The sequence below is a fragment of the Ambystoma mexicanum genome, chromosome 6p (assembly GCF_040938575.1).
Source record: "Ambystoma mexicanum isolate Mex_15411 chromosome 6p, UKY_AmexF1_1, whole genome shotgun sequence".
NCBI classification, from domain to species: Eukaryota; Metazoa; Chordata; class Amphibia; order Caudata; family Ambystomatidae; genus Ambystoma; species Ambystoma mexicanum.
This window is the reverse complement of record NC_090935.1, coordinates 106,720,305-106,732,801: the sequence shown is the minus strand read 5'-3', so window position 1 is coordinate 106,732,801 and position 12,497 is coordinate 106,720,305. Positions and strand designations below refer to the sequence as shown.

At 49.2% G+C, this 12,497-nt stretch overlaps 1 protein-coding gene across 1 annotated transcript in view; it reads left to right on the top strand.

Annotated features, from left to right (window-relative positions):
* The window catches only part of LOC138511251 (phospholipid-transporting ATPase ID-like), a 668,434-nt gene that overhangs the window by 630,233 nt on the left and 25,704 nt on the right, over positions 1-12,497 (top strand). Inside the window, exon 26 of the mRNA XM_069626794.1 lies at positions 7,114-7,252. Within this exon, the coding sequence (XP_069482895.1) occupies positions 7,114-7,252 (139 nt within the window). The remainder of the gene's footprint in view (positions 1-7,113; positions 7,253-12,497) is intronic.

Here is a 12,497-nt window from a genome sequence, read left to right as displayed (position 1 = left end):
GGCTCATCCGGAGTCTGTCTCTTGTGTTTGGTTGCCCAAACACCGCCACGCCACAGGTGGGTTTCCGCCCACTGTGGCTCCCCCCTGCTACCTTCCTCACTTTTCTAGGGTTTTTGCGCAAAGGATCCAGTCGACTAGCTCCAACCCCATTGGTGACAAATGTACCCTGGTGACAAATGTACCCCCTCCTTCTGAAAATACCCCGGGTAATTTAAATTAATCAAGCCGTGCCTGATCTGGCCAAAGCCCCTGCAGAATTTGCCATTGACCATTCCGGCCTCGGGATTATCTCTGACCCAATGATTTCTGTTTCACCCACTCGACTGGCCAATTCCTGTAGGGAGACCATCATCCCCTGCATCAGAGCCCCCCTTCCCAGGCTTCTCAGGTCGTTACCTCCCACGTGTATGACCAATATGCCGTTTCCTTAGCAATCTGCGCACATGCCCCTGCAGTTGTGCCCCTTTCATCCCTGGCACCCCGTGCCATTCAATTCTGCCCTGGGAATCACCTCAGACCATGCGCTCTCTGTGTCACCCAGCTGTGCAGATATCTCCTGCAAAGAGCGCCCTGTGCCTGCTCATGTCCCCTTTCCATCCCGCTCCACCTTAACCAGGGGGGGGGCCTGTCCCAGGACACTTCGGCCCCTGACACCTTTCCATCATGTTCCGCCTCGACTCGGGTGAGCCTGCTCTGGGACATTTCTGCCTCTGGGCCTTTCCCTCCTGTTCCGCCTTAACCTCCGCCTTAACCAGGGCGGGCCTGCTCCGGGACACCCCTGCCTACCCTTGTAGGCGTTACTTGTTTCCCCTTATTCCTTTGCACCAAGTCCGTAGTAGGCCCAACTCTCCCAATCTTTTGTGCTTGAGCCCACCCTGCCCTTGCAGGTGTCCGTAGGCGGGGAGAGCGCCGTTTCATTTTTGGGCGAAGCTGGTCCCTTGTTGCTACCACCAGCCGCCCCTGCCGTTAGGCTCCCAGGAGGCGCTGGTCAGAGAAGTGCAAAAGACCGTTTCCCTCCTGTTCCGCCTTAACCTCCGCCTTACCCAGGGCGGGCCCGCTCCGGGACACCCCTGCCTGCCCTTGCAGGAGTTACTTGTTTCCCCTTATTCTTTTGCACCAAGTCCTTGGTAGGCCCAACTCTCCCAATCTTCTGTGCTTGAGCCTACCTTGCCCTTGCAGGTGTCCGTAGGCGGGGAGAGCGCCGTTTAATTTTTGGGCGAAGCTGGTCCCTTGTTGCTACCACCAGCCGCCCTTGCCGTTAGGCTCCCAAGAGGCGCAGGCCCGAGAAGTGCAAAACGAGTTAGAATGCCCCCTTCCAGTGTTCCTAAACACTATGAGACCTTGACCTGTTAATTACAGGGGATGCCAACTCACATTGTTTGTTGATGAGCACCCCCACTTTAATTATTAGGACGTGCCCTGGCCGCAAATTGAACAGCTGTGTACCCCACTGGGCCCCTCCAGTCAAGCTCGCCCTTTCCACGCCCCAGAGGTCCCGGTTTACCCCAGATTGTGGGTACCCAAACCGACCCCAGAACCTTCACCCCCCGAGGTACTGGTTTACCCTCAATACGTGTTGTATGCCACCGCCCTGACACCCAGGGATGTCATAAAGAGTTACCCCACCTACCAGGCGCTTCTTGTGTTATGTGGCTCCGGCCGAGCGAGAGGGAGGGAAGTTCGTGCTAGCTCGGCCCACCAGTCTCCCTTTGGCCTGCCCCGGTTAAAGGCGTACCACAGTTATGCTGACTAGGAGATGTATTGGTTTACCATGTTGCTGACCCATTGACAGATGTCGAGATGTCTCAGAAAATGCCAGCCTCAGACCAGAGTTGCCTCTAGCAAAAGCGGCAATTCGGCCAACCTATGCAGCCCGTAGTAGCTGCCATGCACATAGCACAAACTATGATCCCTATGGAACGCTCATCCTCGGTAGACCATGGCCCAATTGAACGAATTAACCCTCTAATGAGCAATTCCACGGGAAAGCGCTGCGGTTTAATCTGTCGCCATCTAGTAATGTCTCCGCCGGTGGAATTAAACAAGGTAACCAATGGCTGCCGCCTTCTGCCTTTCTCCTGGCCGCACACAATCAGTTTGCTGCTGGCGGGATGTCCCGCCGGTCAACTAAAAGTGGCACCTAACACACCTTAAACCTGGCTGTACACATGAATTAATCCTTTACGGGCGCCTGCCAAAACCCTGCACTGCTCGCCCGTACCCCATGACGGTAGTTCCCCAACTTGTGGGACCCCAATGCTGCTGATGTCCTCAGCCCCCTACCGGCACTCACCCTGTCACGCCGTATCAGAATACTTCTCCCCCCGGTAAGGCGTCCCACTTTGGAATAAATTATCGCCTGTTACAGCGTAGGTGCTTGAGTTACCCCCACGCCCCCAGTGGTTTGGGGACCTGCCACGCTGCTAACCTTCTTTAACCCATAGTCACCATCCCGCGATTCCATGTCTAACCCGGACCCAAGGAGTCAGGAACCTGCTTCAGATCACTTTACTATCTGCCGCTTGTTGCACGATCCATGCCCGTTCCTGCCCATTCTAAAGCCTAGGTTGCCACCAGCCAAGTAGTTGTTTGATCTGGGAATCGCCTGGGGCCACCCCTTATTCCTTATCACTCCTGTCGTATAACCTGCCTGCTGTGACCCAGTAGTGATACCGCACATTATCGCCGCGTGAGGAGAATTTCTAGATGCACAATCTGCCTCCTCCTAGCGTCAACCAACTCCCCTTTCTTAGCCTTGAACCCCTTTCCTTAGCATTCAAACCAGATGGACGGCTAGCCATTCGCCACCGTGGGCACCTTTTAATGGCGCCGGCAGCAGGTCTGGAACAAGGCCCCGGGCTATGCTAATGTCAGAGCTGCTGTGCTGTCCATAATTTAGCCTTTCTATGCATGCAGACTGCTACCGCTGACTAGCGACCCGGAACAGGGCAAACTTTTATAATGCTGCTGACGCGTTATTTATCTAATGCTTTTAATCCGACGCGCTATACAGACCCCATCTTCACTTACACTATCAACCCAACCGCTATTGGTACTTGTTTACTGTCCTTGAAAGGGTGAAGGCTGAGTAGGCCTTATTGGGCTTCGAACCTGTGACCTGTATATAATACCCCATGTCCTACCAACTTACCCTTCGGCCTGGCTGCCTAGCTTATCGCGTCCTACTACAATCCTCCAATCGCCTCCAACCCCAACAATGGTGAAACCCGAGCTGAAATGACTGAACCTCAAACCGGATCCGCGGAGCCCCAACTGCTTGTTTAGCCCCCTGGTGTCGTACTGTCACCCTTAGCCCGCCACCGGCGGTGCAACTCGAGGGTCCCAACCTGAGCTGTGCTCATCGCCCTTCCTTTGTTCGCCGCACCATACGCCCACGGTACGGATTTGCAGCCCCATTGGATACCTCCCCTTATTAACCAACCATTCCTTTCCATGGCCTCTCAGGCACGGTTGCCCGCCATTGCACGTAATGACGAACCCCCCGCCGCATTTAAACCGGTACCGAGCGGCCACATAATACGCCACTTTACCACTCCTGCCCTATTTCCACTACCTTCCCCATGAACTCACGAAACTCACAGGAGCAGTATGCGCCCACGCAACTTATTTTACCACACCCTGTGAAGACCAGTCCGCCTTGCGTGGTATCCCTTTGTCAGAGCCATACAGGGGAAATTTACCCGAAGAATAAACACCAAAGGCAACCATCCATTCCTCATAAGCCCCTGCCACCGCACTAAATCCCAGGGCACTCAAGCTGCTGCGTATCGACCAGCGTATTTATCCCTCTACGAGCAGCCCAGGAACCAATTCCTTGCATGCTGAAATGTGCTGCAGCGGGGAGTAGCGTTTTTATCATACCCTCTAGATCAATTGCGAGTGGCGTATTAATAACACACAGGACCATAATTTCACCTCAGATTAACTGAGTAAATTTTTCCCTTGCTTTGGTATTCCATGCCCGGCCTCTTCGCCTCACCTTGGCAAAACACATTGTTTCATTCTCTGTGCAGCCTTGGTTTCTATAGGTGCCGCTCCATTCCCTCTTTCCATGTTGAGGTCCTGGGCACCTCCTCTACCCACCGTCACACAAAGCGTATTCATGCGCACGTGCGAATGCACCGACATGGCACCAGACTAGGGAAAAAACGCTTTTTTCCCCCAGGATACGAACTCCCCACATACTATCATTTAATAATACTGGTTTTATCATCTCCCAGGAAGCGCACACAATTTTTAACTGCGAACAGAATGATCACACCCACCCGCACGCAAAGAACGTTTACTCCAGAGCACGTGCTTAATCTAACCTCTAATCATTCGATTCTGCTACCCCGTTCACAGAGTTTGCCATCACTTAAATGCCACTTTAGCCATCTTCTGAAATGATCAGCAAAGAATCCCCCTAGTGCACACCCGAACTGGATATACGCACACCCGGTTCCGATCACCAAGAGAATAAACAAACTCCATGTGCTCATAGTAAGAGCCGATATCTACCGCAACCTTGAAAGGCCACTTGGATGCAACGACAGCAGACAAAGAATGGTGCAAAATGAAAAGCCCCTGCACTCATTTACCATCATGTACAATAATTCGGTACTTATATAGCGCTATGAACGCTCAGGTATCTGTGCGAGCGCTGCTTATTATTACCCACTGTGTGGTGCTCGTTTCCGATCACCAAGAGAATAAACAAACTCCATGTGCTCATAGTAAGAGCCGATATATACCGCAACATTGAAAGGCCACTCGGATGCGACGACGGCAGACAAAGAACGGTGCAAAATGAAAAGCCCCTGCACTCCTTTACCATCATGTACAATAATTCGGTACTTATATAGCGTTACAAACGCTCAGGTATCAGTGCGAGCGCTGCTTATTATTACCCACTGTGTGGTGCTCATTTATCGAAAGGCGCCCCGCGGGATTCGAACCTGCGTTAGCAGGATCTGCACGGATGTCAAGGCGAGCGCTCTACTCGCTATGCCACTTGACCGGCTGGCTGAAAGAATTTCATGTCCCACCGTATATACATTTCATACTAACGCTCCTGCCTTCTAATGCCTCTGCCGCAAGGCCGCCCACACCAGCATTGGCCTCTTCGCTGCGCAGCAGCCAGAGAGTGTACCACACGCCCAGGCGAGGTAGCAGAGGGAGGGTGGGTGTTACCCAGGGCCATATGGGCTCGCCCCACCAAGGAACCGTTCCTGTTCCTTGCCCCTCCCCCACACGTACCTTCGACCGTAGCTTTCTCCCTGTGCTCGACGCTCCTTTTTCACTGTAACCCTGCTCCTTCGTCACTGTAACCACTTCACTGGAACAGTCTTCCAACTGGAAACCCCACGAACGAACTCAAACGGAATCCTTCTTCCATGGCGAAAACGAAGTCCTCTGCTGGTAGGTGGGCGTCCCACTGCCAAGGCTAGATACTGCCTGCAGTGGGAAGCCCGCTTGTTATAAAGGGGGGTAGCTCCTCCCCTCTCCAATGTTGCCCTTCGCGGGCTTTTCTTCCGATTTGCCGCGCTGTTTCCTTTCGCGGGCTTTCCCTTTGTCTTGCCGCGCTTCCTGCGGGCACCTCCCCCTCATCCTGGGGAGGGGGAGGATAGAAGGAGGACACCGCCCAGGTTATCGGGGTGCCTCCTCCATTTTGGGATTTTGTCGTCGACACTTGGCATTCTCGTGGCACTCTTCCACTTTAGCGACTGCCAAAATGTGGCGGCCATATACGGTACCTCTTTTGTGGCGGTCTGGATCGCTGTTGTGAAGGAGTGACACAGATTGCTGTGGTTAGTATGTCCACACACATGGGTCACTAGTACTTTGCCCTGTGTCCTATTATATATGCACCGTTCACACAGTGCGCCAAGACACAATTGTGTGCGCTATACAGAATATCCATTATTGGAATACATACAGGCATTCAAGCGTTCTGAAAATCCTAGACCGGTGGAGTTTCTGCCAAAGCCTCCCCACTCCCAAAAGCTGGCTATCTCAAGTTCACCCAGCAGTGGGGTAAACAAGAGGTGTAGCTCACAGGACGCCAGCACGTACAGGATGCCAGTCACGTGCCTCTTCACAGTGCATACTTACAATCGTAGCGCTCTATCAGCCCCTACGTGAAGAAGGGTGGGGCAGGCAATCTGTTTATGCAAATATTCCTTGGCGCTGTGCCGTATCACCAACGTAGTGGTTTCAAAGCGCTGAAGATAAACTAAGGTGAGTTTTTATTAACACTGCCACAAGCACATTGGTTCTCTTCTGTTGTCAAAATCACACACTGCGGGTGCTGCCCGTTCTCGCACCACTTTTCGTTAAATTGCGATTACCATGCAATTTGATGAAAATGCTGCCGAGACTTGCAATCCGCCCGTTATCTCAGAAAACAGACAGATTGCAGGCATTGCACCGTCGTGCACTACGCCAACACCCAGGGCCACTTCAGAATAAGCGTGGTGTCTGGCAGGGCTTTAAGTGGGCTGGGGTCTGCCGTGTGCGAGAGCTTCAGACATCAGAAAAAAATGCCTTTCTGCCATAATGGTGGCGCCGCACCTGCGAGGCATCGCTTTAATCAAGAGATTCCTGCCGGCTGGCGCCACCATTATGGAGAAACGTGAGGCCGCTGGAAGCAGAGGCCTTGCTTTCTAAATATTGGAGCTCTCTATTTAGGTGGCAGGCCACATGCCCCATGCTTAGCATTGAACTGGCGAGTCCATCTATTTCTGACGCTCACTGCTGAATGCATATCAACAGGTTTCAGACACATCCTTGTTTGCAGCTTTCATCAGGATCTGAAATCCCAAATACTTCAGTTTCCACATACTCAATCAGAAACCTGTAAATTAAAATGGCTTCCAATATCACTGTAACGTATCGTGGTCTTACCACCCGGGAATTGAGGTACTTGTATTGTTTACTCCACCCTATCAACGCCCACTACAGGACATGTGAAGAATGTCTGACACTAGGACACAATCATTCTTCGCAATGGATGTGGCCTTGCCCTTGGACTGAGGTTGGCATGCATTTGGGAAGGTGTAAGGTGGGGATGCTTGGAACGGTTTGCTGACATGCCCTGTTCTCTTCCTATAGATCGGCCTGGACACCTCGTACTGGACGGCTGTGAATCAGTTCTTCATCTGGGGCAGCCTCGCGGTTTACTTCGCCATCATCTTCACAATGTACAGCGATGGCATGTACCTCATCTTCACCTCATCCTTCCCCTTCATAGGTCAGTGCTGAATTCTGGTTCTACTTTATTATTATAATTATCATTATTAGGGTATTTATTGAGTGCGGACCTAGCTCCTGGAAGCACCGGAGCGCTTTACAATCATAGGGGACGACCACAGTGAAGGAAGCAGAGAAAAGAAGAGCGGGGAGCTGACATGGGAGGGTGGGTAATTGGCAACATGGGGGGACGACAGATCACTGAGTCTCAGGTTGGGTGCGGAGTGCATTAGAATTGTGATGTTGGTATGTGTGGTCGACTCTTCCTTGCTCAACCCATTGATCAAATAGTCATCTATCCATTCATTCACTGACAAGTGTGTCCATTATCTGTACAATATAGCAATAGATAAACCGTTTCTTCTTTCTAAGGAGTTGAAATTGCAAGTTCTACCCCTGCTGAAGGCATGATCTGTGAACTTCATAACACACCTGTGAAATGTTTCCATGTTAGTGGGAAGGAGGGTTCCAGGACATCAGCTTGCATTGGTTTAGTTTACGTCTGGTTGATTTAGGTTGGATTCCTCTATAAGGCTCCACTTGGGAGAGGAAGCGCTTTATGAGCGCTGGCATCTGGACTCCATTTAGGTGGTGGGGTCTGCAGGGAGCAGCTGAGTTTCGAGTTTGTTTTTGAAAGTTGGCTGATTGGAATATTTCTGGAGCTCTTTGTAAGATATGTTCCTTATGTGTTTTTCCAGATACCCAGAGAATTTTCTTCCTGTGTAGGATTTGGAAAAAGAGGTGTTTGGATAAAAGTTCTGGGGTGGAAAGAGATGACTGAATTAGGATCTCTGGAGGATCATTATATCCAGGGTCTCACCATAGATGGCTGTTTGATATGATAGGTTATTTATAACGTGCTTAATACCCAGAGGTTTCTAAGCGCGGACCCGGGGATCGAACCTGTGGTGGTCCGTGTCGTCTTGCTTCCAAGTCCAGCAGGTTGCCCCTGAGTTATCCTCCCGAGACAATGTTAAGGAGTGCAAGGGTATTCATGCTGGGACCAGGAGCCAGTGCAAATGTGCCAGCTGAGGCCCTGACAAGTTCCGATTTCTCAGATTTGAACTCCTCCAGTGCAGGAAGGAAAGGGCCAGGAGACAGGCTTTCTCTGTAAAAGCCCCCAGACTCTGTAACCTCCTTCCTGTATGATCTCCTCCTTCTATTTGCTCTCCTTGTTGCTTCTACATCCCTTGCTCGTAGATCACTTGCTGCTCCCTTGTAACGATCCCTTGCAATCTGCTTCCCTCGCTGTGTACTTCCCCACTATTGCTTGTAAAGCGTTCTGTTGCATCTAGAAGCTAGGTCCATGCTCAACAAACTACCCTAATAATAATATGAATAATCCACCTGGTAGTGCCAATGGTTGAAGGCTTGTAACAGAAATATAGAGCGTTTTACTGCTGTTTTTGCAAAATGCTTCAGAATGTTCATTTCGTTTTTCTTAATAAGTTGGAGAATTGTGAGCATTGAGAGTCTTAAAATAATATGCCTCTCCTACGTGGACACCTTTGACCTATTTGAAAAGACCCGCCATAGGACTCCAAAGATTGCTGATAACATTTAAAAACTATATGAACGCCAACAGATTAGAAATGAACCCTCTGAACATGAAAATAACGAACATTAGTAACAAAAGGCAGAAGCAGAGCTTTGCTTGGTTTTTGGGGAATACCAGCTAGGACGTGGTGGATTGTCTGGTTTTCCTTGGTTTCTCTGTTATGGCCCCCCAGTGAAATCAGCCATATGAGAGGTTTGGAAAACAAAAGCCAGTACGGTAGCCTCCTAGGTGGCATTCATAAATAACAGATATGGCAAGTTGTCTTTGAACCCCAGAGTAAAATTCTATAATGGAAAAGTGGTTCCAAATCTGTTACATGGGATGGAGGAAAGGTTGAACTGGCAATTGGAGATCTAGATAGCCTGAAGTCCCTGATCTGGATTTGAGTACTGTATTTCCTACCGGAATGTACCCCACTGATGGATCTTCCTTGGGTATTAGGTCTGCAATCACTGAAAAGTAGAGTGGCCTTGCATCAATTAGCACTGTTTAGAGAATTAAGAACTGCACCAGAAGATCCGATGTACTTTCACCTGGGTAAAGAATGTGAGCCGGGCTGTGGATCATCCCTGAATGACTTTGTTAATTAAAGCAAGAACCTCTGAATCTGTCTGAGGCTACTTTATTGAGGAACCCAGGCAGGGCGAAGGTAATGATTCGCATGCTTCTGGGAGCAAATATGAAATGCCTGAAGCAATGCCAGGTAATTCAGAATAATGCCGTTAGGACAATCACGGGTAGGCCAAGAAGGGAACACATCACAGGCGATAGGAAAGACCTACACTGGCTGGCCATGGTGGAGAGAATTACTTTTAAATCCCTCACAATGGTCCACCGATGTTTGTATGGCAAAGCCCCAGCATACTTGAAAAAACACTTCAAGTGGCATGAACCATCTAGAAATTTAAGATCCTCCAACAAAGGTCTTCTCCAGACAACCCCAGCCCTGGGCAAGGCCTTTCCAAACAGAAGCATCCATAAATGGAATGAACTGCCCGCATCTTTGAAATTAGAAGCCAACTACATACTCTTCAGAAAGAAATTAAAGACCCTACTCTTTAAATAAACTGGATTAGCGACCTCTCTCAGCTCCCCATGATACGATCTTCTGTGTGTCTATTCTTGTCCCGTTTTTTGTAATCACCTGTCCTGTCTCTTTGGAATGCGCTCTGATGCCTGCGGGCTTTAGCGCTATACAAATAAACAAATAAAATAAATAAATGAATGACTGGATCCACACTGGAGAAGGCTTGAGCAAATATCGCCGGTATGGTCATGTGACCGCGATGCCTAAGAAAGCAGGAAGAGTGGAATCTTAAGGCCCCCTGTTTCCCTGATAAGTGCAGGACAGATTTCAAAAGCTTTCGGCTAAATGCATTGGGCACAAAAGAAATACTGGGCACTAGAAATGGTCTGGATCAAGAGAACTCTTTGTGTAGATTCTGTAACCTCCCAGGCATGACTGAGAGCTTAGAACATTTGTGTTAGTCCAATGCACTAGTTTGCTGAACCCACGTATTACAATTTTTGGGAAATGTGTGTCTTGTGTGGAAAGAGTAGTTGGGGATTTGTGGTGGTTATCCATGCTGAATAGGGCCTAAATGCCGTGATAGTAGCAGTAGCAAGATTTTTCAAATTATGTAAATTATGTTGATAATTGATTGTTTTAAGATTTTATTCGGCACTCAACATTACAGGAGCACATATGCCAGTCTGAGCTTTGTTGGTGTCAACGTTTTATAATAGTTGTGCTTTTTTTTTCCTTCTTTTTCCTTTTCCTTTCTCTCTTTGGATTTGATCTGTTATTAAATGTAAATTGGAAAGGTTTTAATTGTTTTAAACCAAACACAATAATTAAAAAGGAATTTGAAGAATTATATGTGGGTATCGTATAAATGGACACTACTCTTGCTGACCTGTTTAAGGCCAACACCTCCACCGCCACTAGCTAGAGCAAGACTAACCAGTAGCAAAAGACAATATGTCTTAGGGTAGATGGGCCGAGTAGTGGCACCCAGGTGCAAAGGGAAGGTTCTACACAGCCAGGAACTAGAGCTACAAGCAGCTAAACAAAAACCAAAAGGTCAGTTCTTACCGCCACAACAATTACTTTATATATCAATTTCTTGATTCAAATTGAGGTACTGAAACCGCTTTGCGCATTCATTTGTGCCAAAGCATATGGTGGGCACCAAGGGCCTCATTATTAGTTGTGCACTGCGGTAAAAATCATTAATACTGTTACTGCCGCATTACCACACCACCCAACTACGGGTTAGGTGGTAAGGTGGAGGAGAAACCTCCAGCAAGAAGCTGGAGGTAATTCCTCTGCATTACTGCCCAAAAACAGCCAAATTGGCAGAATTACCACCAGTGGTAATACCACTGAAATCCCCCATGCAGACCTATGGACGCCAATTAGTTGTGGACTAATATCGCCTAGCACCACTTGTAATCTTGTGGTAATTCTGCAAGACCAACTGGTGGTAGCGGTGATACCGTTTGGGTGTATCTCAGTGGATTTACCACCGAAATACCACCAAACTCGTAATGCAGCTGCAGTTTTTCATGCAATTTATGAAAAATATATCTTTTTTATTTTTCAAGAGGACTCCCAGATTCTCAACTGCTTCCTTTGGTTTCAGGTAAGGGCCAAAGTGGTCAGTCCAGGACGAGTGGTTCCATGTGTATAGGGACGCATTGCCGCGAGAATCTCAAATAATTCTGATCCTGCCATTGCTTGATAGAAAGAAAGCATCCCTTCACCTTCAACAACAGCAAGTCTCTATTTCTACATGGACCGGACATAATCTGACCAGATATTGAGAGGCAGCAAACGTTTGAGTAGCGAGCTGTAGATGTGTGAGGCTTTCCTTTTCTCTTCACATCTCTGACGTCTCTAAGAAGTCATAACTACCAACTGCACCTCCTCAGAGGTATTCTTCCTTTTCTCTCCTTCCCCCAGAAACTCACTGTCTCCAGAACTCTGGTTCTATCTAGGCTGGACTATTGCAACAGCCTCTTTCTAAATCTGCCAGCCTCGACTCTACGCCCTCTGCAATTTATCCAGAACAGGAATGCGAGACTTGTCCTTGGCCTCAAGCCCAGGGATCGTATCTCTCCAGGACTGAAATCTCTGCACTGGCTCCCAGTGGCTGCGAGGATTAAGTTCAAAACCCTCTGCATCGTCCACAAGGCCTTCTGGAGCCTGTGGCCTCAATACCTTCAACTCTCTCTCCCTAGATATCTATCTTCTTTCTCAAGCTCCCTGCTCATCTGCCTCCAAATCCCTCAAGGTCAGTCACTTCTCCAAGCAGCGAGTTGGTGGTAGATCTCTTTCTTCAGCTTGTGCCTCCCTCTGGAGCAGCCTCCCTGCCTCCCTTAAACTTGAGGAGAACCATCTCCGGTTCCGGAAGCACCTCAAAACCTTCCTCTTTGCTTCTGCCTTCTCTCTTCCTCTCCCCTGCTTATTTCCTGTCTGATACTGCACTGGTCACCTAGCTACCCTCTGATTGCAGGCCCAGGCCCCTGTCCGCCCACTTGCACACTTGCACTGCCTCCCGGCAACCCTTGCACTTGGGTCTGTATCTGTAACCCTACAGAACCCCTACCTGCACTTTTGGACACCTGCTGTCTGCACTTAACCTTACACCTGCCACCTGCTGGCCGCAACTTCTTGTTATTGTTT